The sequence below is a fragment of the Anser anser genome (genome assembly GCF_964211835.1).
Source record: "Anser anser genome assembly, contig: HAP1_SCAFFOLD_87, whole genome shotgun sequence".
NCBI lineage: Eukaryota > Metazoa > Chordata > Aves > Anseriformes > Anatidae > Anser > Anser anser.
Genome location: NW_028153517.1, coordinates 523,022 through 548,941, shown reverse-complemented (window position 1 = coordinate 548,941; position 25,920 = coordinate 523,022). Strand labels below are relative to the sequence as shown.

The 25,920-nt window shown below is 34.3% G+C and overlaps 2 protein-coding genes across 2 annotated transcripts in view; both read right to left on the bottom strand.

Annotated features, from left to right (window-relative positions):
- Window positions 1–1,303: 1,303 nt before the first annotated feature.
- LOC310892010 (adhesion G-protein coupled receptor V1-like) lies at window positions 1,304–16,390 on the bottom strand (the record flags this gene model as incomplete). Its single annotated transcript, XM_083854199.1, has 7 exons — window positions 1,304–6,168; window positions 6,967–7,237; window positions 8,443–9,008; window positions 11,897–12,010; window positions 13,425–13,529; window positions 15,901–16,044; window positions 16,367–16,390. 7 exons carry the CDS (start codon window positions 16,388–16,390, stop codon window positions 5,788–5,790), a joined length of 1,605 nt encoding a protein of 534 aa, XP_083710325.1. The 3' UTR covers window positions 1,304–5,787.
- A 245-nt stretch (window positions 16,391–16,635) lies between these two features.
- LOC310892009 (adhesion G-protein coupled receptor V1-like) overlaps window positions 16,636–25,920 on the bottom strand; it is a gene marked incomplete at its 5' end in the record, with an annotated part of 70,308 nt that continues 61,023 nt past the window's right edge. The window contains 8 exons of the mRNA XM_083854198.1: window positions 16,636–17,258; window positions 18,100–18,275; window positions 19,863–20,125; window positions 20,612–20,753; window positions 21,258–21,396; window positions 21,886–21,964; window positions 23,979–24,072; window positions 24,636–24,799. Of these exons, the coding sequence (XP_083710324.1) occupies window positions 17,072–17,258; window positions 18,100–18,275; window positions 19,863–20,125; window positions 20,612–20,753; window positions 21,258–21,396; window positions 21,886–21,964; window positions 23,979–24,072; window positions 24,636–24,799 (1,244 nt within the window). The 3' untranslated portion in view covers window positions 16,636–17,071. The remainder of the gene's footprint in view (window positions 17,259–18,099; window positions 18,276–19,862; window positions 20,126–20,611; window positions 20,754–21,257; window positions 21,397–21,885; window positions 21,965–23,978; window positions 24,073–24,635; window positions 24,800–25,920) is intronic.

The window sequence follows — 25,920 nt, the reverse complement described above, 5'->3', positions numbered from 1 at the left end:
AATTTGAAGAGTCATGTCTAGTACTGAAAGGATGATCTCTGCAGTCATTTCATTCTTGGCTTCTGCTAATTAGTTGAAGTGAGGGATGCTACCAAGGTCTAGAGAAAAGTTCAGATTCTATCTCCTCCTTGCTTACTTCTTTTTCCAGGACAGACCACCTGTTCCTCGGTTCACTCTCTGACCCTGCCAAGTGTGGGAAAGCTGCTTACTGTTGGCACACTTTTCACCATCCACTTCATGATCAACAGAGCCTACGGCTTGCACCATACACAGCAAAAGCAGAACACTGGTTGTATTTGTTCAGCTGCCAGTTCAATCCCTGTTGCAGCCACCATTTTCAAGGTATAGCCTACAGTTGTAACTCAGGATAAATGGCAGAAAACTGTACTTTCACACACGTGAATCAAAAAAGTTACCCTTTCATGCTGCTTACTTCTATCTACTTACTTGTTTACCTCAATACCACTCTGCATTCTTGGCCACCTTACACTCAAAACTTGAACCATCATTTCTAATCCTAGTTTCCCCCTTTGTGCCAGAGACTCTAAAAAAATTCCTTGAGACAAACCAGTTTCTCCCACAGAAAGAAAGCGGAGAACTGCTTGCAATAGTCTCTGTTTTTATTCTGAAAAGGATTGCCTTTTTAATGTAATGAGTAGCCAAGGTAGAATAAAATAACTAGTTCTGAACTACATGCATTAACCAGCCACCTTTTAATCAAGCAAGCCAATCCCGCAAAGGAATAACATCTTCCCTGTGTGCCATAAAGATGTTCGAAAACCATGTTTTCTGAAATGGGATCTTCTAGTGATCAACAACAGCGTGAGGAGCTTCTTGCCTATTGTTTGCTAATGTGGAATCACTGTGGATATCTGTTGTGGATATCTAAGAGCTAGCCTACGCTTCCTGTACAGAATAAAAATACTTCTTCTGCATAAGGTAAGGACTATGTAAGTAGTAGATGTTCAGTGTGGAAGCTGGTGCTGGCAGACCACTGTAGTATGTTTTCAGTAAAAGTGGAAAATGTACCTTAGACAAATAGGAGGTAATACAAGAGCACGTGTGGTGGTATTTCTGTATTTACTTATGTAACTGAGCTGTGGGAAGCAGGACAGACGATATAGCCAAGACACTCTTGTTAGTAACTCAAAGAGGGAAAAGACTCCTGATTATAAACTAATTTAAGTTTTCTGAACAGTGTTCACATGCAGATAATAGTATCACCTGAGGGCCCTTACAGCCTGTTATCCTAAAATCCTCCACTAGATGAGAAGGGAGACCAGAACACTGTGCTTCAGAAACCCCACTGCATTCTCATTAGCAGAAGACTGCAATAATAGTCACACTGGGATATTCTGGGGGCTATGAGCTGACAGAAGTATCTAATTATCAAGGAATATTGAACATGCAGATCAAACAAATAAACTGCAAGTCTAATTCTACAGTGACACCCAAGTTATAAATGTTTTTTCTGACAGAAAAAGTTCTGCATTGCTTTTTAGTTCTCACTTTAGTTTTTCCCATTATCTTACTAAATATTATTTTTCCGAAAAAAAAAAGTGTTAAAACCAAGAGCTATAAAAAAGATCAAAACTGAAAGAACTTTCTAAATAGCATACAGAATTTTCATGAAAATATAAACAGTTAAGTCATTAGATAATAAATGCAAAATGGTTTCTTACATTGATCTCCACTCAAAGAACCCATACACAGTCTGAAACAAGGGCCCACTATTTCTTCAGACACATATCAACACAATGCAAGCAATACCATGTAATTAACACTGTGCTAATCTGTTATGCATAAATTGAGTACTGCAGCTGATACATATGAATAGAGAATAGGGTACAATACCTGTCCAAAGTTAATAACACAGTTTCGTTCATTTCAGGTACATCATCAGCTTTAATGGTGATGTTAATTGTGGTATCACTTTGTCCAGATAAGAAAACCACGGAGCCGTTAAAAGGACTTATATCATCCTGTGTTACCGCCTTTTGATTGGGACCAGAGGGTTTCAAACTCCAGAACACAGTTGCTTGACCATCAGTCCCATCTCGATGCAATGCAATGGAAACCTGTGAAACACATTAATTTGTTGTGACTTGCAAAAGTAGATGCAAAACCGATTACTCCCTTGCAAATTACTATTTGAATAAATAATAATAAAAACAAAAGTTTGGCCAGTTCTAATTTGAGAATGGGAAATGATCTATCTTATTCAGGATTTGTCTCAGTCCTACTTTACATGACTATGCTCGCAATTGGTGAGAGAGACTAACTGCAGTATCTTTTGCTCTGTGTGAGCATCAAGGGCTAACTGGTTTTAGATACTTACACAGAAAGCAAAGACCAATCTCAGTTCTCTGGAAATCAGTAACAGATTATTTCAGAGCATTTTTTTTTTTTTTTAAAGAAGAGAATATTTAGGATAAGACAGAACTTACAGGAAGGCTTTTCCTCACATTAATTGTCAAATGCTACACTGAATACAGCAAACTCCACCTTCTCCAAATAAGTTTTCCATAGCAAAAGACAATATAAAAAGGCTTACTTACCAGCGTAGCAGGGGAATCTTCTGGTTCAGAAAGAATAATCGGTAGATTGCTAATAAAGCCTATTTCTCCATTTGCAATATCTGGAGTAATCCTCAAAGAAATATTTCGAATTTCGCCTAATCTAGGACTCACAGATGGGACTAGAGGAATTCTATTCACCAGTTCAACTCCTTCCAGCTGTAGGAAAAAGTAAAAGAAAAGTGAGAAATAAGAAGCCTCAGCACCAAGTCAGAACAGTTCTGACATTTCAGAGTAATTTTCATATAAAGGAAGTATACATCTCCAGAGCAAATTCTTCCTACTGATAGCACTGCTGTTATAAAAATTTGTAAGTAGACATGTCAAAGAAATTAAGTGGATATTGTTGAGCTGTCAGCAGAATGGTACACCTCCCAGACAAATCATGTTAGTGTATGTAATTAAACACAGATCAAGCCAGAGAGAGAGACTCTGTTCCAGATCAGCTGATACATTACTAGAGCTATTAACAACAGTCATTGATGAGCAGCATAGGCAATTGTCTAACATCATTTTTTGTGTCTTGCATTGATAAAAATCTAGGGAAATCACTGAAGTCATAATAATTTACAGCCCTTGATCAAACAGCCAAATAATAATCCACTTTTCTTTCCTCTCCACAAAATTTTAAGGAATTCTCTATCTAAGAACTACCAGAGCCACATTAAGAATTTAAATTCAGTACAGTATTTCAAAACTGTATTTTACTTGTCACTGCATTTCTGATAGATTATAGATACTAAGAGGAAATAGATTTTTTTTCATCCTTTTCTTTAAAAGGGAAGCATCACTCGCTAAGCCCAGCACCAGTAGTGACACACCAAGGAAAGCAGAACTTGCCTGTTTAATTATTTCCTTTAAATATTATTTATTCCATGTGATTCTGTCTACATGCATCATTACAATAAATGTTTCCATAACAGATTTGCATATATTTCTGTGAACATTTCACTGGGGCATAAACTCCCACTGACATTTTTTCTTGGAGTTATCAGGTGTTATCATAGAGTAAAGCTTTATTTTTTGGGGATAAAATAGTGGCCTTTCTTAAATTCATATAGTAATCATGGTTCACCATTTCAAAAGATGATTTTTAAAGTCTTACAGTTCTTGAAACCAAACTCTATAAATATGTGGGCTGTATCATATTTTGTTCCACAACTGCTTGAGTAACACCCAGAAATATGCATGAACATTTATCTGATGATAGATGGAAATGTTTTACAAATACTGTATTTAGTAACTGATTCTCAACCATTCCAACTTGTTATCAAAAGTCTGAAGAACAGATGATGGCACTGTTTGTTTCTCCTCTTTTCTGAGCTTTCTCCTAGCATAGGCCCCGATTCTGCAATTAACAGGATGAAAGTGCACCATTGTGCGGTTATTAGCTCAGTAAACTTTCTGAAATACTACACAGCCAAAACAATTTGCTCTATTTAAAGTGTATGCTGTATTTGGATCCTGTATGGTACCTTTGGAATAAAGTAATAATCAATAAAGAACAGAGATTTTACTCTTTCTGCAATGTTTCCTTTAGTACCTTTTAAAGGAAACCAGTACAAAGAGAAAAAAATATATAGTTATTTGAACAATAACAATTAGTTTATGAGCTTAATTTTCAGAGTTAATCTTCCTAGCTATACCAAAAACCGCATCTCTGATTACAGCACGTTATTTAATTGAAGGTGTCACTAAGGAATATATCTCACATTAACATTATCTCCTGTACCTTTATTCATCCTACAGTTTCATTTGCTTCTCTGCTGATTCCTGAGTCAATTCTTTATTTTGCCTAAGTACAACTCATTCTAAACATGTTCACTGAGATTATCATTTATTCACGATGCAGAAGGATTGTCACAGTGATAAATAGTGGTGTTTTCCTTCTCTATGAGTTTCTAAATTAATTATTTGAGCTGGAAAGCTCCTCTGATTTAATTTCTTCAAACAAAGATTTTATTTATAGTTCATGGAGAAAGTACAGAAAAAAAAAAAAACAGATTGGAATCTACAGTTTGAAAATCCAGGCAAAGTGCTTGGAATGACTGAACATTCTGAAATATTTATCAGATGTGTGTCTTGACTACAGTCAAAGGACAAAAAAAAAAAAAAAAAAAAAAAAACATTGAATACATGGAATTAGACATTTAAGAATTTTGTGGATCTCTCAAACCTCTTGCAATCATAAAACATACTAACGTGTTCTAGTATTTCAGAAGGCAATTCCTAATCTAACTGTGAATGCCATAAATAAATAAATAAATAAAATTGCATATTAGATAAACAATATAATTCTGGCAAAACTTTTTGTTCTCATTATTCCTCCTGTAAGAGAATGTAGGGAGAAGGATGTGGAGGGAGGAAATCTTTCAAAGGTCTTAGAAGTGATTACAACGTCTTTGGTAGACTATAAGGAAAATATAAAACCTGGCAAATTTGAAATTCATGGATATAACATCAACACCTTCAACGATGATAAAAGTTATCTTTTACAAATTGAGATAGAAAAAAAAAAGGAAAGAAAAAAGTGAAGAAAACTATACAGGGAAAAAAAAAAGTAAGTTCTCCTAACAAATTTATATATAAATGCAATATAATATACATATAATATATAATGTATATTTGACCCTTTTTAATTTAGAATAGTTCAGCTGGAAGAGCAAAGATCACAGTATCACAGAATTGTAGGGGTTGGAAGGGACCTGGTCAGGCTGGAGAGTTGGGCAGGAAGAAACCAGATGAGGTTTAACAAGAGCAAGTGTAGAGTCCTGCATTTGGGAAGGAACAACCGCAAGTATCAGTACAGGCTGGGGGATGACCTGCTGGAGAAGGACCTGTATCAAGCCCAAGATACATTTACTTGCATGTCATTTCTGAAATTTTTCCTGCTTCAGTAATTTAATTTTAAGAACCTTATTTTTTTCACGTTCCAAGTCAGAGGCCAAGCAGAAACATGCTTCAAGGGGCAAGCAACAGACAACGCTGATCTCATTTTGATAAATTCCATGATTAGTACCTGAATCCTCTTTAGTTTTAAAATTTGTTTAATTACTAATGATTAGGGATAGAAAACTTTATAGCATAGTTATGAAAGATGTCTTTTTAAATAAGAAAATCTTTGCTTCAGAGCTAAGCACTTTTTTTTTTTTACAGGAATGGTCATTTAAATTACAGTCAAGGGGAAGGATCAATTATTGAATCATATTCCTCATATTAAATAAGCTAAAAAACAAAAACAAAAACAAAACAGCTGAGATACCTGTATGAGGAAATGAGCACCATTTTGAAGAAATGCATCTTTTCTTATTGGTATACTCAAAGTATGATGTGTTTTTCCTTCTGGAAACAGGAGGATGCTGTTTCTAGACATATTTAGAATGCCATCTTTTGCTCTCTCAGGATCCAGAGCTCCAGCTGGAATATACAGTGCAGTATAAACTAACTGCACATTTCCAACTGTTCCTTTCTCCCTTACAAAACTCAAGGATAAAAAGCGTCCTGTTGGATTACTTTCAATCTTCTGATTCTCCAAAGGATAAAACTTTATTACGCCATAAACATCATCGCTGTCCTGAATGTAAAACAAAAGCTGCAAAACAGAAAACAGCATCACTTACTCAATGCTACAATTAATATACACCACAGTTTTCACGTTTTCATGAAAGTATGTCCTGACTGTCATCATACATTTTTATCGTTAGTGAATTGGCACTCAAGAAAGAAATCAGATTGACAGCCCCAAAGTGTTGCTTGTGCACAAGCAGCACACCACTGATAGCAGCAACTTTCCTGCTATGCCTCATCTATGTCAGAATGAGCTTTGAATAACTGATTTTTGGTTCAGCAGCCAAAGTGAATAATTTGAATATATTTCAGACTGTGAAAAAATCATTTAATTCACCAAATTCATTCCAATCATATGTTCAAAAAGCAAAGTAGGGACCTGAGTCACAGAATTGTCAGTAATGCTAATTACCCCTTATTTAAAAGTTCAGAGGTTAGTCTTAATCACTAAGCCATCCTCTTGAAGCTGTTACTCTGTGTAAAACATTCCAGTACCTACAGCAAATAAGCAAGTGAAAATAAATGCTCAACCTTCTCTTAGCAAGCAACCAATCAAGATAGCAGTTATGCAATGATATTTATGATGGGAATATTCTAAGCTAAATGCTACTGCATTAAATAGGTCTGGCCTTATAAAATATGTTAAGCCAAAGACTTTGGATGTGGCTCTTTATACTGAGAATACATCAGCTTGCTTCACTTAAACTCAAGCACAACTACTTCAATTTAGCCAATCCACCAAAACTGGTGGATCCTAATCCTAATCCTACTCCCTAATTATTATCTATCACCTCCTCAAAACAAGTTCTGAAATCAAACTTACCTCAGATGGTTCGCTGACTTCTGCGCCTCCCTGTATTGTATGAGCTAAGAGCTTCAGAAGATAGGGCTCTGCTTCTTCTGGTATGTTATCATCAATAATGGTCAGTGAAAGTGTGACCAGCATCTGTCCTTGATCAAAATGTATCTCCCCGGTCTCTGGAACAAGGTCTGCAGTCACAGGTGACAGATCACTGCTATTTCGAGTTATGACCCAGGTCACAGAAACATTTCCATGTGTTCCACCATTTCTTACGATCGTGATCCCTTCAAACCTGTGGTTTTGAATGAAAATAAAAATCTGTAACATGCAATTATAATTAATATCGGTTTACTTAGCTATCTGTTCCCTGGAAGATTTATACTGACTTCAGTGGAATCGATATTAACTGCTGCTACTGACATTTGAGTCAGGACTTAAAATTTGTGAAATCATACCACAGAAGTAGACTTTTCTCAGGTTGCTTATTCATGAGATAATATACATAAAGACATGAGTAATATATCTAAAGACATTAGTTAAAATTTATTTTGTTTACAGTAAGAAAGATACTGAGAAGAGGAAAGTTGGCATGTTTATATTTTTTCTCAGGAAAGATGTTAAATTTCAGAAAACTTTTTCTCAACTAAATTTCTACACTGTTTTATGGACTATATCAAAATACAATTGTCAGGCATGAGTGTTTAAATAATGATTTTATTTAAAATAAAGTGACTCAACTATTTGCCTATGCACTGAAATATAATTTATCAATATTTGTGATTATGGAAATGTCACGTTTCCTGTATCTGTGTATAAGAAAGAAAAAAAAAAAAAGTGAATATTGAAGTGCTGGGCTCTACATACTAGAAATTGTTCATAAAATCATAGGTTGATACATTACCTCTTTCTCTGGGGATGAACCACCATCACTAGCTAGCAGTGGACATTTTTACTAAAACTGGCAATATTGTATAGATATTAGTTCTGCTTGTAAAGATTTGTGTGGAGATTTGTTTTTAATTTATCTGTAAAATTACATGTATTTAACTTTTTTGGAAGTCTATGGGTATTCAGTACTTCACAGAAGACACTCACCACCATTTTTTAACCAGAGACTGACTTTAAATACAGTATAGACAAAGATTTACTGGGAAAGGAAGCCTGAAATATATTTTCCACTTGTATGAATGGGTGTGTGGCCGCATCACAACTTCACTGATCCATCTTTTAGATTAAGGGTTTTTCAGTATTTTGATAATGTCATTAAATATTTACAGTTCTCATATATAGTTCATAAATATTAAAATACTTCTGCATAATTAGACATTTTCTCCCTTGAAAATTCTATATCGTTTATAATAATTACACAGTAGGTGATTTCTATATTAATTTTTCACTACTGATTTTATAATTACTGTCAGTGAAATCCTAAGGATGCTTTACAGTGCCAAACAAATCCCTTAACATGACGAGATACTGTTTGAAGATCTGTAGTACCTTGAAATTTGGTCTTCATCAATGATAACAGTTTGAGTAAACAGGATACTGTTGATTGAAAGCACTCCATAGGGTTTATCATTTGGTTGGATGGTGACGTGAACAACAGATGGATTAACCAAAACAGCATCTCCCTGTAACGTGTCCTTAAGGAGCATAATTTGGAAGGTCTCAGCAATTTCTGGTATGGCATCATCAAGGATCTTGAATTTCATATATACTTCATGAACTAGAGGTGTGAAGACAATAGTTGTATTTGGCTGAAGATCTAGGAAGTCTAAATTGAGCTGCGCGTGTGCTGTTGAATTCCCAGTTATGATGGTGTAACTGACGGAGACTTCACATTCATCAGGTCCAATTAATTTTCCACTGTCATCCTTACCACGAATCACTTGAATTGTGAGCATTTCGACTTCCTCAGGCACCATGTAAGTGCTCTGAGCAAATCGCACAGGGCTGTCATTTTTCTTAATATTAATCTGAACAGAATTCCTTGTGGTGTTGATTTCAGCCCCTCCCTCCACACTCCTGAGATGAACAACAAACAATTCATCATTTTCAGGTATCTGGAAAAATAATAGTAGCAACAGGGTGTAAGTCCCATTTCAAATACATTGAGAACACTTACTTAGAAATATGTTATGTATATTTAGCAATAAAGGGAAATAATATAAACATTACAACCCTTTTCACATTAAAATAAACAGGCAAAAAGAAACTCGCTTGCAACTTTGAAAATCCCTTCTCAAAATTGAATGTTTCCATTTTCTAAGACATACTTCTATGCTATGGAAATATGAAAAAGTGGGAAAAGACAAAAAAAAAAAAAGGGCAAACAAAAACTAGGCAAGAATCAGATGAAGCTCTATCTTTCCAACTAGAGAGTGTGAGGAGATCCAAACTCAACTTGTGGAAGTTGCTCTGCTTGGACACAAGTGTTCCTGACAGTTATTTAGTCTGACATCTTTATTTGCTGATGTTAACACCATTTTACATCTATGCATGCCTGAAAGAACAGAGGAACAACATATGAACACAACCTACCTTGGCCCTTTTGTTCCTATTCAACGGGAAAAAGAACAGTTCCTACTTTCAGACAGACTCACATTCCCAGCACAGCTTCAGTCACAGCTCTGAGAATGTGCTTGCTGATGCTTATCTATTAATTAGACTTTGGCATTTCTACATGTGGTTTGTTTAGAACTGCACTTTAGTTTTAGCTCTTTAGTCTCTAATAACTGATGCAGCAGACAAAAAAGAAGGGTTTATAAGCCTTGAATTGCAGAATTTAATATTTTTTACTTTATATTATTACATTTTATTCCCCAGTCTTGATAGGCTAAGTCTGTTTAACTGGAAAATATCATTATTTTATTAATACAGAGAGATTAGAAGGAAATATTTAAATATTACATAAGATCCTCACATCTCATTCTTGTTGTGGACTCTCAGAAAAAACAGTATTATTTGCTTCTGAGATAAATTCCACAACAAAATTGCTTATGTGTTACTAATGGCATTGCTTTGTTATAGGGCTGATGAATCCTTTCCATGTAGTTCTGTTTACTGAGCAAAAAAAGTTCAGAATTCCTTGTGGTCCAATATTTCTTCTCTTTTTACACATTTGTTAATTGGCCACCCTTAGATCCTGTTTCAGGGCACAAAGGGTATGCACGCCGCTGTCTTTGTAGCTGAGGCCAATTTTGTCCCTTGTTTGACTTGTGGCACTTAAACTTGCATAATATTATTGACTGATGCAGGTTGTTTGTTTTTTTTTCCAGCGTGAGATTTGCAAGCTCTCTGTCACCTCTCTCCTACACTACTATTTCCTATTTTATCTTATTAAAATTGATGTTAACTTACGCTTGTTTTAGTTCACTAGTTCATATACTGTCTTGCAGTACAAAAATACGCATTTGACAGTCAGAACGTACATGCCATTTTAGTTGCAGATAAAATCTTAGTATCCTACATAAATAAGGCATTGTGGAGCTTTCAATTACATCATGATTGACCAATAAATACACGAGTCAAACTTCGAATATAATAGTATAAATGATTTCCAGTGCTGCCTTGCCTCTTTAATTTTCTCTTAAAGTTGCAATTATACTTAAAAAGGAAACCTGCACAGGAAAAGTACTATAAATGCAGAGCTGTGGAAATCAGAACTGCAGTCCCCTACCTTCTGTAAGGCTGCACAATTCAGAAAAATACTTGTTTCATTGGTTTCCCTAACTCAGATCCTAAAAGCTCAAATTAAGTTCTGACAGTAGTGTTACTGGATTCTTGTGAACTCTATCATCATCATCATCAATAAAGGTTTTTGTGCAAAATTCATCTTTCACATACACTTGTGAAAGACTTTCAAAGAGTGGAAAGACGTTGACTAGACACACCAAATACAGATCAAACTTTTAGAAACAGAAGTTTGAGAGCATTTCTCAGAATAAAAATAAATAAAATCACATCCTCCCAAGAGAAAAGACCCTAATAATTTATTTCTGTGTGTAAGTCACTGAAATATTACATTGAATTGGAAAGAGATGTTTCTACACTTCAGCACCCCAGGTTGGCACAGCCTCTTAACACTAGAGTATCAGTAGAAATGTGGAAGGACATTTTTTATAACTAAGAGTAAAAAGGAAACAAGCTGCTTTACAGTTCTGTGCTCACTTCTGAGACACACACCTTTCACCATTATTGTTTTCTTATGAATTTCTTACTAAGTTGTTTTGCATCATATATACTTATTTTGATGTCTCAGTTTTCCCTCTTAAGCTTATTATAAAGGAAAAGAAAAACACAAAAGAAAAGTGCAGGTAAGAAAAAAGGAAAATCACAAGTTGCAAATTAGAAGAATGTTTTGTTTACTCTGAGATAAAAAGAAAGCCTCACAACCTATGAGTTATGTTGTGGTTTTTTTTTGTTTTGTTTTGGTTTTTTTGTGTGTGTGTTGTTTTTTTTTTTCAATTGGCCAATCTGAAAACAGAAAAATGTTAATTATCACCTAGTATTCATGCTTTCCACAAGACTGCATGTTTGTTTCAGGAATCTCATCTATTTTTAGGATTTTTTCAAATATGTTTCTACCCTGAAACATATTTGAAAAAAAAAAACCACAAACAAACAACGACAAAAAATATTTTTGAATCTGCCTTTTCCCTGTGAATCTTCAATGTGTAATATTCTTTCTTTAGTGACAAAGATAACATGTCTGCTCAGCCAGGATATGCACATAAACTAAAACTATTCACTGATGAGAATTAAAGAGGGAGCTTGGAAAGAGTAAAAATAATAGACCAGAGAGCCAAAATTTAACATCACTTCATCAAATAGAACTGCTTTTAACCTTATTTAAGCCAAGCCTTTTTGTAACTTATTACTCTAAGTCTTTCCAGAACTTCAGTTAACCTTCTACGTATCAAAGCCTAAGATGAAGTCAGCTTGTTCCTACCTGATCATCAAGCACTGTTAAATTATAAATCAGCTTTGATCTCCCAGGTGTGAATGTAATATTTCCCTTAGCTGGACTTAGGTCTTCTTCAGCTGGGTTTGGACCATCTTTTATCTGCAAAGAATTGATTTGTCTGATGAGAAGTCTATAAAGCAGGAATACAAATCCAGTGCAAGTACAATAACCAATATGCAGTGTGACTTGCATAACAAATGACTATCTGTTCAGCCATCTCCAACTTAAAACTTACATGAACATTCAGTTGTGAAAATCTGCTCTTTTCTGGCAGACAGTGTAAGTCAGAACAACCACTCTGAAGAAATCCCGTATTTCCAGAATAAGAGGAAGAAAACTACTTCCATATAGGCCTATGGGGACTCTTTAGTATATTCTGATGCATAACTGACTCTTTCATATTACAGAAAGGATATTCATGCAAATTCAGTTTGAATCAATAGTATTTCATAATAAATTCCAAGACAAAGTAATAGTACTTACTGGTTTTGTGTCCCTTCTATCTTAACTTGTGATATTAAAGATACTAAATTTAACAGTCAAACTCAAAATACTACAAAGCCTCTTAAAGGTCATATGGGATTTTTTGGTTTTAGAACATTTTGTAAATTATTTTTCAACATACATATATAATGATGTGAGACAGACCTAAGTAATTGTCCAGAGAGTAAGATTTACTGTACCTTAAAACAAACATATTTGCAAAAAATTGCACAGAGAATCATATTCAGTACTTTAACTATTCATGCTATATTTAGTATTAATAAAATCCAGTGCAAAGCTTTTCTGGTTTTGACAGGTCTAGACTAAAGCTTTGAGGTCTAGATTAAAGCCTTACCCTATAGGACCAGGCAACTAGTACAGAAATATCTATATGAAAGATTTTATATATAATTTTAAAGTAAATAATAGAGTCTGAGCTAGATAAGAAAAAGAAAGCAATGAAGTCAGTAATTGTATCACATTCAAATCACATATGTAAATAACAGGATAAGTATTCAACATGATTAATTATTTCAAAAGCTTCATTTGCAGGGGATTCAAGATAGAGATCAAGATACAGATGATTATAGATACAGAAATTCACCAAATCCTGAGCACTCACAGTTCAAAGTTGGGATAATCATTAAAGACTCACGTGAATATTTGTATGTAAAATAAATATTTTTTAAAAAAATTAAAAAAACTTAGATAAGACACTTCTTACATACTTAATATGCATTATTTTCTAGTAATACATACTGATGTTGCCTCACGTACCTTTCTAAATGACAGAATATACTCGGTTTTCTCTAGTACCTCTTAACGTTAAACAGTCAATTAAACAGTCAGATAATTACAGTATTTTCTATATGACGGTTAATATGAATCCCTTTTATGAAACAGATCTACCTAATGTAGATGTAGGTATTTTGTCCTTCTTCCCCTTTTGCAAACACTTCAATAAATTATGATTACAGCCTCTCAGTTTAATCCAACAGACTACTGTATGAAGTCTTTTGGATAAACTCACCTCAAAAGTTATGACGACCGTCCCATAGGTTCCCCTCTCTCTAATTAGAGTGAGCGGCACAAATTCATTTCTGCCCCTGGGCTCATTCACTGTGATTAAGGCAGACTAATGAGGAAGAAAAGGAACAGACAATCAGACACAGATCAAATATCACAGCAGAATGAAGAAACTGTTACCATAGAAATATCAAACTCCCACAGACAAGTTAATCCAATCCGCAAACCAGTCCACTGATGGCATACATTTCCTAGCAACCAATTAGTTCAGCTAATGAAAACCTTAAAAGATTTCAGATAAAAATGTATCACGTAATGCAATTTGTGTGTTTTTGTTGTTGTTGTTGTTTGTTTGTTTCTGTAAATGAACATAGTCAACATACACAAAGCACTGACATATCATCACTGGTATTTTTAGGAGCTCCTACACCCATTAAAAATAGGTTTTCACCATCATGAAGTCGTTTATTAGATAGCTAGCTATAAATGTACTCAGGACAATCATTTAGGTCACTGGTCACTTTTTTAGGCTATTGTAGGTAACAGATTTTGAAGATATCCACAAATCCCAGAAGCAGCTTGGCTTAGTACTGTGGCTCTAACATTTTCTTATGTTCTTATGTTTTTTCAGAGAAGTCCTATACAAAATTATATTGTCAGAATGCTGTCAATAAGGCATAGCTACTCGTTCTACTAATACAACCTCTGTATTATTGCAAATATCATCTGCTGGAGTAACAACAGCATCTTATCCCAGAGGGTGTTATAAAATGCATATATTATGACAATGTTCCCTCAGTAATTGGTAATTAACCCTACTGCAAGAAGCTGTGCCTGCTCTTCAGAGGAACAGGTTTATATTCAGAAGCTACTTCTTTGTTTACATGCTACATTTCAAAACTGAAATAACAGTAGCAATAAAAACAAACCAGATGTAAATTATACACTCAGGTAGAGAGTATTTATACATCCAAACAAGTCTGGAATTTTAACTGTTATAAATTTCCAATAGAAACAAAAATAATATGTCAGAAATACATGCTTATAGATTTACTTCCTTTCATTATCCTTTCAGAAATAAGCAAACTACCCACATTAAAGCCAGAGAAGACTGAAGAATATTCAAACCTGGATGGAACTGGAACTGTTTGTGTGACTCACAATAATCAAATAGTCTTCTTCCTCCACTGCAAAATGTTTCACACGTCTGGTATCCAGAACAGAAAGAGTCTGTATCTGCAAGGGAAATATGAGGGTGACTATGTTTATCTACATATGTATATAAACAAATACATTTTATATTACATTGTATATAGTGAGAAAAAGTACGCATAGAATGTTAAGAATTCCAAAATTATGTATAAAACTATACATGAAATAGCTTTTAAAACTTTATATTTTATATATATATATATATATATATAAGCAACTAATTTACAGAATTAACATAACTTATCATACATTTTCCAGAAAATGTTCTATGACTTGATTGCTTGAGAATTTCTTCCCCCACTTCCAAGCAGAGCTACAGGCTGGGAGATGAGTGGTTGGAAAGCTGCCTGGCCGAGAGGGACCTGGGAGTATTGGTTGATAGTCGGCTGAATATGAGCCAGCAGTGTGCCCAGGTGGCCAAGAAGGCCAACAGCATCCTGGCCTGTATAAGAAGCAGCGTGGCCAGCAGGGCTAGGGAAGTGATTGTGCCCCTGTACTCGGCTCTGGTGAGGCCACACCTCGAGTACTGTGTTCAGCTTTGGGCCCCTTGCTACAGGAAGGACATGGACGTGCTCGAGCGAGTCCAGAGAAAGGCAACGAAGCTGGTGAGGGGTCTGGAGAACAAGTCTTATGAGGAGCGGCTGAGGGAGCTGGGGTTGTTCAGCCTGGAGAAGAGGAGGCTCAGGGGCGACCTTATCGCACTCTACAGGTACCTTAAAGGAGGCTGTAGAGAGGTGGGGGTTGGTCTGTTCTCCCACGTGCCTGGTGACAGGACAAGGGGGAATGGGCTAAAGTTGCGCCAGGGGAGGTTTAGGTTGGATGTTAGGAAAAACTTCTTTACCGAAAGGGTTGTTAGGCATTGGAATGGGCTGCCCAGGGAAGTGGTTGAGTCACCATCCCTGGAGGTCTTTAAGAGACGTTTAGATGTTCAGCTTAGTGATATGGTTTAGTGAAGGACTTGTTAATGTTAGGTCAGAGGTTGGACTAGGTGATTTTGGAGGTCTCTTCCTACCTAGACAATTCTGTGATTCTGTGATTCCCAGGTAATCCTCCCTGCACCCTCAAATGTAAATATATAAAAAATACAAACAATGTAAACAACTAACTATGACAAACTTACATCACTGAAGTTATGTAGTATTTTAGGACACAAAACTAACTCTTGTCACACAGAGTGCTTTTTTCTAAAACATGGCCAGACTGGAGGACCTCCCTTGGTCCTTGCCAACCCATACTATTTTAAGATTTTAAAATTAAAATCGATTTACCCACAACAATCTGTGTCCAGCCATGAATGCATACACACTGTTGTTAGAAGCTCCCTGTGTGGCTCCTCCATGAGTAACCACAAGGTAGGAAGAGGCTCCAATTTGGAAAGACACACAACTTGTAGGATTCCACATACTGAAATTCTGCAAGAAGAATAAAAAAAAAGTAAGATTGTGACTTAAATTCCTTATTAACTAGCATGTCTGGTGTTCAAAAACAAACATTTACCTCAACAGGAACAAATACTCCTTTCCACTGGTAGACAGTAGAAAACAAAGCTGGAGGCATACGCAACAGAACACCGTACAGGATTTCTCTTGAGGTAAAGAAACACCAACCAGATGCTGATTCTTCCACAAAACTTTGCAAGACAGATAGGACACTGATACCACCCCCTGCAATATAGTAAAAAATAAAATAAAATAAAATAAAATAAAATAAAAACACTATTTACTATTATATTACTCTTGATATCTTTTCTAACCCCATTCCCATTATTTACCTCCCAAAGCCAGACCTAGTATGAGAAATGATGAAGTTGTGTCTTAGTATTTGTTATAAGTGTATATAAATACATAGAAATGTTACAATGCTAAGGATATAATGAGAGTTAAGCAGTAAATGTATTTTTCATTCATTACAACTGCACATGGAAGACATATAGGCAATTTGAGTCTGACTCATAATAATTGATCTTGGAATTTAGCTAACAAGAGAATTAGCTAGATAGCAAGTAGTAAAGAAAAAAAAAAAAAAGACAAATTACAAAATGTTCATGTTTTGTTCCCCATTTACAACATGTTCATGTTTTTATTCCAAGACGGTCCCTAAGCACCGTCTTGTCAGAACTAAACTCCAGGAGCTAGACTCTTGCATGTCACATGTCATTTATACTGTGTTAGAAAGATCCTGAGTTACAAGTAGTACGGAACAAATTTTATTACACACACACAAATAAATAAATAAATAAATGGCTAGTGACAATAATGTTCATATTAGCAGCAAAGACAGAAATAGAGATTACTGAAACTGGCAGAAGTGGCTGATGACAAGGTGATTCTTAAGCAGCTAAAGTATTTTATCTACTAAATCTTACATAGGAAAATATTAACTGAATTGTGTCTGAATACTTGAATTTACATTCCCAAGCTACATCTCCTGTATGCTTGGCTACTCTCTTACTATCTCCACTTCTACAAAAGCAGTGGACATTCTCTGTAAAGTGAACGTACTGATGCCAAATGCAGTATCTGATGATGTCTCCCACTCAACGCTCACAGAAACGTTAAGCCCATTACTCCGTGAAACTTTCAAATAAGCTGTAGTGTTGGCTTCTTCAATTATGATGAAATTTGTCCTAAATGTGAGAATCATAAAAATAAGGAAAAAATTATTTTATAGTATATTCATTGCTGTAATAAAAATAAGATTTTTACTGTACAATTCCAGATGCAGAATATACAACAGAAATAAAAAGAAAATATTAATAACAGGTTTCAGTATCTGATGGACTGGTAGCTACATTAATTAGGGTTTCCCAATGATCCTTACTACAATCATGCAAAATCATAGGCAATTCAACAAAATCTTTAAACAGACTGAAATTTAAGTATATTAAATTCACGTAATAAATGTTTAGATAATATTATTATTAAATATTAATATAAATTATTAACTCTAAATATCAATGTATTAATAAAATAGCATACATACATTTTTTATTTAAATAGTAAATTTATTTAATCTGTATGGTTTCAGCTGAATGGTTTTTAAAAATGGCAGTCCATATGTGTCACTTGCTTCTGAAAAACAGCCTTCAGTGAAAGTATATTTTTTACAGGTTTAAAAATGAAAGTAAATTATAAAACGTATGACTTCCTGGACACTGATATGAGGTTTGGAACTTTTAACATGGAATACTATCAGTGGAATATGTAGGCACTAGTGAAGTATTAGTTTATAAAGAAAAATAATAATAAATAAATTGAAATTTTGGATTATGAATAGTCCTTTTTATGCATTTTTCTACTCTTTTGTTTAGCAGTAATAGTATTTCACAATACCTTTCAAAGTTACAGATTTACAAATTGGGTTGCTGAATTTCTTTAATGCGATCCATCAAAAACAAAATTGTAGAGAAATATTATCTCTTTGGAGTATGAGCAACTATCTCCTTTTTACTGATCAGTGTAAAGTACCTATTTCCAACTGTATAGATGCTGAAAAGCCCTAGTGGAGCCTGGTTTTGTAATATTGTAATCATAGTTTCCACTCTCGTGCCTAGTCTGGCTCCTCCAGTTGGATTGAACAGGGTGACAATGAAGTGCTCATCCATTTCTGGTTCTTCATCTAGTACCGCAGAAATATGCAGCGTCTGATAACAAAACAAGCATACAATGTTATTGAGACATGATAACAGATGATGACACAGCTCTATCAGAATGTGCTACCTTTTTTTTAAATTTATTTCACTATAAGGCTTTGGATAGCATAGCAGGAGAAGAGCAGCTCATGAAGCTGGAGAGGACAGAATTGAGGCAAGCTCAGACTGAGTTCAGACTGAGGTTCTAAAGCCATCCATCTAGTGGCCTCCATTGGTGCAACACTAAGATGAGCATATTCACTTTTCGTTGTTGTTGTTCTCTTTTCTTTCTTTTTTCATCCTATGATCCTCTGAAGTTTTTGATCCTAATTTCATACTTTTGTTCTCTATTTATTCCATACATTTTTGGGTAGTTTATACTCACAACACAGCTATAAGTGTAATCAGTTAAGTTGGTTTTAATTTATTTTAGTTGGCAGCTAAGCTATCTTCAGGGAAACAGGGTAATCTCACTACTGGTGCTGTCAAGAAAGAAAAGGAAAAGGAAAAAAAAAAAGCAAGAATAGTGAGAGATTTGAAATACTCTTTCCTCTCGATGCTTCTTTCCCTCTCCTACACCACTGTGGATGAAGATCAGGTCTTCTAAAGGCAATCTCAAACTAGCAAAGAGCAATCTAGAGAAAGCTAAGTGCTTCACTTTCATTTGGGGCTCACTGTCATCCTTCACACTACTCAAACAAGCAAAAAATTTCATAGGTACGCATAGCCTTGCTGTACAAAATAAAAAGTTAGTGATGATGCATTTGGAAATAATACAAAATTTACAATGTTTTATATTTCTGTTCATTTCCACAATAAACCATATTTACCAACTATATTAAGAAGGCTCCAACTTCTTATAGATCTGCTGCATTGTGATTCCAAATGCATCTAAAGGCCAGAAATTGAAAACCAGTGTTTCCAAGAAAAGTTTGTCTCAGTTTCTATCCTATTGCCTGTAATATGCTAACACTAGCTTCACCAGCTTTACTGGCAAAAATAAATAAATCGAATTGTGATTAAACCTTAGAAGAGTCAGGATTCACAAACTTAAGCTAGTTCATTTTGTAGCTGACATTCTTGTGAGGACAGTATAGAGGCAGTGAGCTTAATACTTAAGTTATTTTCCAATCCTAAGACAGACAACTGTTCTACTTTTTGTATTTGTTGCAGCACATTCTGTTTAGTTCAGACTAACTAAAATGTTAAATTACAGAATGGGATTTTTACTTTGATCTTAACTATTAGGCTTGCAAATTATCACTTTAATTTAAAGTAAGTTTGCATTTCAGCTATAGATTGACTACATAAAAAGAACTGTTCCAAAGCACACATGAACGTTATCTATAGTGTACTGTTTTCAATTTACCTCAACCCTTACAAACTAAGAAACACCTAAAGATGAGCCCATTTAATTTTCACACACTTCCACATCAGATAATAACAGGAAATCAGTCACAGCTCATGACTCAATTCACTTTATGAATGAAAGAAGTAGAAAAAATAAACAGAAGATAAAGCACAGACATTTCTGAAATCTTTCCAATATTTCCAAAAAAAAAGCTTCCTAGACTTCTCTGGTAATAACTAGCATATTACCTTGAACCTGACTCCCTCTTCGAGCACAATATATCCTTGAGAAGGGGTCAAATCCATTGTTGCCTCTGAAGAGTTAATCTCACTTACAAGATACTGAACAGTCACAGTGCCAAATATTCCCTGAGGTGGTTCTCTGATAATATTCAATACTGCAACACTTTCCATCAAATGGATAGATGTTTGCTCTCTCAGAAAGAAGTGATTGCTGTTATTGAATGACAAAACTCCATGGCCATCATCATTGGCAAGTATAGTAATTGTAGCTTTTGAAAAAGAAATAATGAAAATATTCTTTGGTTAACATAGTAAAATATAAATATACATATATAGTAACATAATACATAACATAAACACAAATACATTCTTCCTTTAGTGTGTATATAATGCTTATGTGTCCATGACATTACCTGAAGAGAATGGGAAGGCATTTCACTTTAACTAGGAAGATCTCTAGACAGGAAGAATATAGTCTCTCCTAGAAAAGGATTATGAACTCTCTAAAAAGACCTCAGTTCAGTGAGGTAGTACACATTGAAAAACTCATCTTCGTGCTTTCTGATTCATTGCTTTACATATAAACTTTTTAATTGCACAGATTTCACAGGGATGTTTCAGAACCTTCCAAAGGAGTATAAAGATTCACCATAGCAGGACAATGGTGCTTTCTGAAATATGATTATTCAGAAAAGTGGAATTAAAATGTGTGCCACAGAATTCTAAAGAAATGGAACATTAAAACTAAGTTTTACCTGTTGTGTTCTCCCCTAATTCCAGCCCCAGAGATGGATTTGTTAAAATTAACTGGAACTTCTCATCACCTTCAGGAATCTCATCATCAAAAATCATGACATCAACAGATTTATGCCTTTCTCCATCAGCAAAAAAAAGAGTCTAGCGTTGAAACACATAAAGCACCGAATACTTACATCAGTTAATATCACACAGAAATTTTTGACTACGGTAAACAGAATTCTGTGAAATAGGAAGGAAGGGAAAGCATAGGAAGAGCCATATTCTCTGTTCCTTATAAACTGATTGAATCAGAAATATAAAGGTTCAGCACATTACAGAATGAGGACAAGAAAGAATAATTTATTTTGAAAGTCCTGTTGCAAAAATAGTCTATGAAAAAGTTTGTATGTCTAATCAAAATTAAATTTGAAATCGATGTTTGAAAGTTTACATTTTGCTTTATATTAAAAAATATATTTTTAAAAAAGAAATAAATAGTAAGAATAAGAATATTTTTATTTCATTCTATTTAGATTACCAAAGCAACTGAAACAAGCTGAAACATCTAGCATCACTACTGATCATTCTGCAGAATAATCAAGAAGATATTCTTTTACGGAAGCTGAAAGAATAAAAAGTACTAGATTTAGAGTTGCTTCTTACCCTTGAGGTTACATTAAAATCCAAACCCAGCTGGGCCTCCAAATTTTGGGCATAAAAAAATACAGACACATTGCCATATGATCCTCTGTTTCGGTAAGCCATTACTGTCAGATTCCCATGAGATTCACTAACTTCAAAACTAAAATAAAAAGAATAATTCTCAATGTTCACTGATTATGTTCTTTTGAAAAAGATAGTACATTTTTATTACATTTTCACTCTGAATTATTCCCTACATTATAGTTCTCTAACGCATCCTTTTTACCTTTTTTCTCTTATCTAAATTGAATTAAGTAACATGAGGTTTTTGTTTTGTTTTGTTTTGTTTTTTGCTTACGTGAATGGTGAGGCTGGAAGAGTTGATGCAGGCTGGGGAGGTTAGGCAAACTGGTGATATAAAAGGACAACAGTGAAAGTAGTAATAAGTAAAAGAATTCTGATTAGATGAATAGTGAATTTTTGTTTTCAGTGTGGGAATCCCACTTTCTAGTTCAGCTGAATTGAATGATTACTTTACCATCTCAAAGACATGGCCCTATTTTTAACAGGAGTTTTACTTTTAGAAAGAAAATGGGCAACACCAATCACTAATTGGCACAGTAAGTTCTTCAAGGAAGATGAGACTTACTTGGTACCTTCCCATTCAATTACTCCTCTTACACCATCATTAGCATCGATAACAATTTGAGAAGCTAAACCTTCCACATCTAAAAGGCAAAACAGAAAGACAAAAATTAAAGAACAATAAAATCAATTTTCTTGATTTTCAAGAATCACAGAAGCATTTATTCAATCGGTACTAATATTACAGTGTCTTTACAAAAAATGTGTAGGAGAAAATGGGAGTGGGCAAGATAACTGGAAAGAGTCCTTACTACTAGAAGTGCAATAATGCGTCTTGAATTAGCACTGTAATATTTAATAATGCATAAAAAAAAAAAAGACTAAGGAAAATGTAGAAAGTTAAACAGCACATAAAACATTAGAAAATAATAAAGTCTAGATTTGCGATGGAATCTTAATTTGTCTTCACTATAAGTGTTTATTACAATGACATTCAATATTTTGCATTTGCCATTCTGAGTATGAGAAAGACAATGAGGAAGAATAATAAATGATTCAGCATTTCATCTTCTATTTGTGCTTCAGTGCCTCATCATACATTCTAATGGCACACCTCAGATTTCACTACAAATACACAACTATTAATTTATTTGTGGGGTGTTCACATACTGTAATATTCTACTGCTCCATAAAGACATACAGGTATTTACAATTAGCCTGAAATCGTAATTGAATACACTGCAGTGTGAAAAACACCAAATAATAGGTTAATGTCAGAAAAGTCTACTAACTTCAGAGACCAGAACTTTACAGTCAAAACTTAATACTTCTCAGAAAATAGGTTGTTGTTTTTCAGACAACCGCACCACACAACTACCTTAACTTACTTGTTTACTTTTTATAAACTTCAACTTACTTTCTAAAACCAAATTGACTTCACCGAGTCTGCCATAAGTATATTATGTTTAGATCCATATACATTTTTCCATCAATTCAGATAAAACTGAACAAAAGTAGAAGATTATTGCCATGAATCTAAGCCTGTCACTATGAGGTAGAGATGACGATGAGCAATAGCTCTACACAGACAACAGAAGTGTTACTGAGGTTTACAAATCCTGAGGGAGTAATGGCAATTAGAGACATTTCTGCTTCACTCCTGCATTTTCTCATGTCACCCTGAAGTCAGATCTGTTCACCCAGGATCTGTAAGAGTTTGCTCACAGACACACACGCGGACACACGTATTTGAGTCAGGCTATTTCTTCTACCAGAAGAATTCACTGACATGTTATGTGAACACATTTTTTCCTTATGACTTAAAACTATTATTTTCTCATTGTAAGTAAAGCTGACCCAATGCAGTGTCACATCAGTGTTAAATGGTCATGGTTCAAGGAGACAGCCAAAGAGAAAGTGAGACTATACAACACTGTTTAGTTTGGATGAATCTTTCATTCTTATATGCTACTCCTTTCATATTTTAGACTCAACTATTCACAAATCAGCAATGAGTCTTGCAAGTTACCTTTCAATCTGTAACGAATTAACTCAGTCACTTCTATAAGCATGCAAAGAAAAGGGAAAAGAGTCAAAGAAGATGTCTGACATTATATAACTAGTCTTTAGTACCACAGGATAATCCAACAGTTCTTAAAGCTAATGACTACTATTCTACTGAATTCTGAAGAAGCAAAATGAGAAGCAGACTAAGCAAATAATAAAGATCATTGCAAGAGTAGGAAAACCATAAAATATGTTTCCTAAAAGTGATAAAAGAATAAAAACAGACTTTTTTAAAAGAGTGAGCAGAGTAGCCACATAAAGTTTTTTTTTTACTTTTTTTTTCCATTTTGTAGTTTGTAAATGAAAATCAGATGAAAAAATCACCAATAAACTTTTCAAATAATTGTCCTTTCCAACTGATAATTACTAACTCCTCTACGAAAATTAATTTAAATTTTCCCAGAGTTTAAAAAGCAAGAGATTAAGTGTAATAATAAATCTATTTCATATTCTATGATGTTTCTTCTAAATAACCATGTCTCATCTCAGCATAGTTGGTAAGTAAGAGGAATAATGGTAATCTCCCAAGGTAATATAATATAAACCATTAAAAAGGAAAAGTAAAAATAATTTGCTATAAGATGTTTTTACCTAGCTTAGGTGGGGATGACGTTGAATGGTTCATGATGAGTTCCACTGAAGTTAAATTAACCAAGAAGAATTCTTGCACCTCTGGTATATCATCCTGCAAAACACAAATACAGTACATCCTCTTCTCATTGTCCTTTAAGAAACTTCCACAGAAGTCACCAAAAAGGATCACACAACAAGTCTCTAATATTACTGTGACACTAGAATTCATTTTTCTGTTTTCCTGAAATAATTTTATTGGGTCTGAAACTGATTATCGTGGAAGAATTAAGTAAGACATTATATATCATGAAAAAGATCCTGTGGTGACGCTAAACTATTCTTGCAAATAAATTACTGACCGATTTTAGAGGCATGTATCTCCAGCAATGAAAAAGTATGAGCCTGTAGCCAGCCATGAAGCACACTGTTCTAAATACTACTAGATAGTTGGTAAAGTTTTAATGAGACAACTTTATTACCTTTAGACAGAGGTAGAGCTGCTTTCTGTGACTATTTGATCCCTTGTGATTTTAATATTAAGATTGAAACCATCTTTCTAAATGATAGTGAAATATAACACAGGGCTTCAAATAATGGCTGCAAGCTTTAGTTCCCAAAATATTACCCTTTTGAAATCATACAGAAAAGTACAGAATTAAAGGGTTTAGAGGTTACCTCTAGAATAGTAATATTTATGGCAACTGATGTTTCTCCTTCTTCTAAAATCAGTGAGCCAGAAGCAGGTACATAATCAGCTCCTGGTTCAGCCACAGTCTCTTCTGTCTGATTACTTACAGTGAGCAATCCTGTAACTGTGGCATAAGTAACATTGATAGTACCTGTTTAATTTGTGAGGAGAAAAAAAAAAAGAAAAAAAAAATTGTTTTTCAGTTCTTATATAATGTTCACTGGAATGGATAAAGACAAGAGATCAAATTCTCATCCACAAAATAAAAAGACTAACTGCAAAACAGAAGGATTAAAAGAGTTATCCAAAGTACATTGGAGCTAGTGTACCTTTGTTACCGTTATCAATATGCCTTCAATTTGACCTTTGCTGACTTGTCTGTCTGCATAGGACTCAAAAATCATTGGGTCCAAATGCATCCAGAAATTTGAAGTTCTGTGGACCATAAATATGAAATTGCTGAAAGACTAACTGGGACATCTCATGTACCATTAATATGAGTTTTTGCAACAAGGACACTTTTTGGGAATGACAGATATCTAAGAAAGGCTCTAAAGACAGTGCTGGGAAACACAGATTAATAAATCTAGATACTTTCCTGGGTAGATTGACAAACTTCAATAGAGAACAAAATTAGGGGACACATGGATAAATATTACCAAGCAGAAAAGTTATACATTATAGTTTTGAGAATAAAGCCACCTCTCGCTAATCTGGTAGGGTAAGTCAAGTGGCAAACATAAGGAGTATGAACCTGAAATAAAATGATAGATGAAATTAAAAGCTGCTCTATATGAAATAAAATGTAAGAGATAAAAGAGTCCTAATTAATAAATAAGTAACGATGCTTATTTTAATTCAGTGAGAGATCTTGCACTTACTATGAACAATTATCTTAAAACATTAGTTTACTGAATAGTGTTCAAAGAGTACACTAGAGTATGGACTGGTATTAAAAAATAAATGGAAAAATAGTGTCATTAAAATGTCTCTAAAACTCTCTGGTGTCTCCAGATCTTGAAAAGCACTGTAAATGTTACTTCATTTCAAAACAAGTATGGCAAAAGAAACAGCCAGATTATCACCGAGGTGTAAATATAGTCCAAAAAGGCAAATAGGAAATTATTATACATGTTTTCTCACAACATAAGTTGCTATTTTCAGGCAACAAACACAAGATTCATTTTTTTTTTTCATGAAGCACACTATTGTATTGTAGAATTGAATACTATATAGTTTAAAGGATGTTAATGGATAAATTGATTCAAAGAG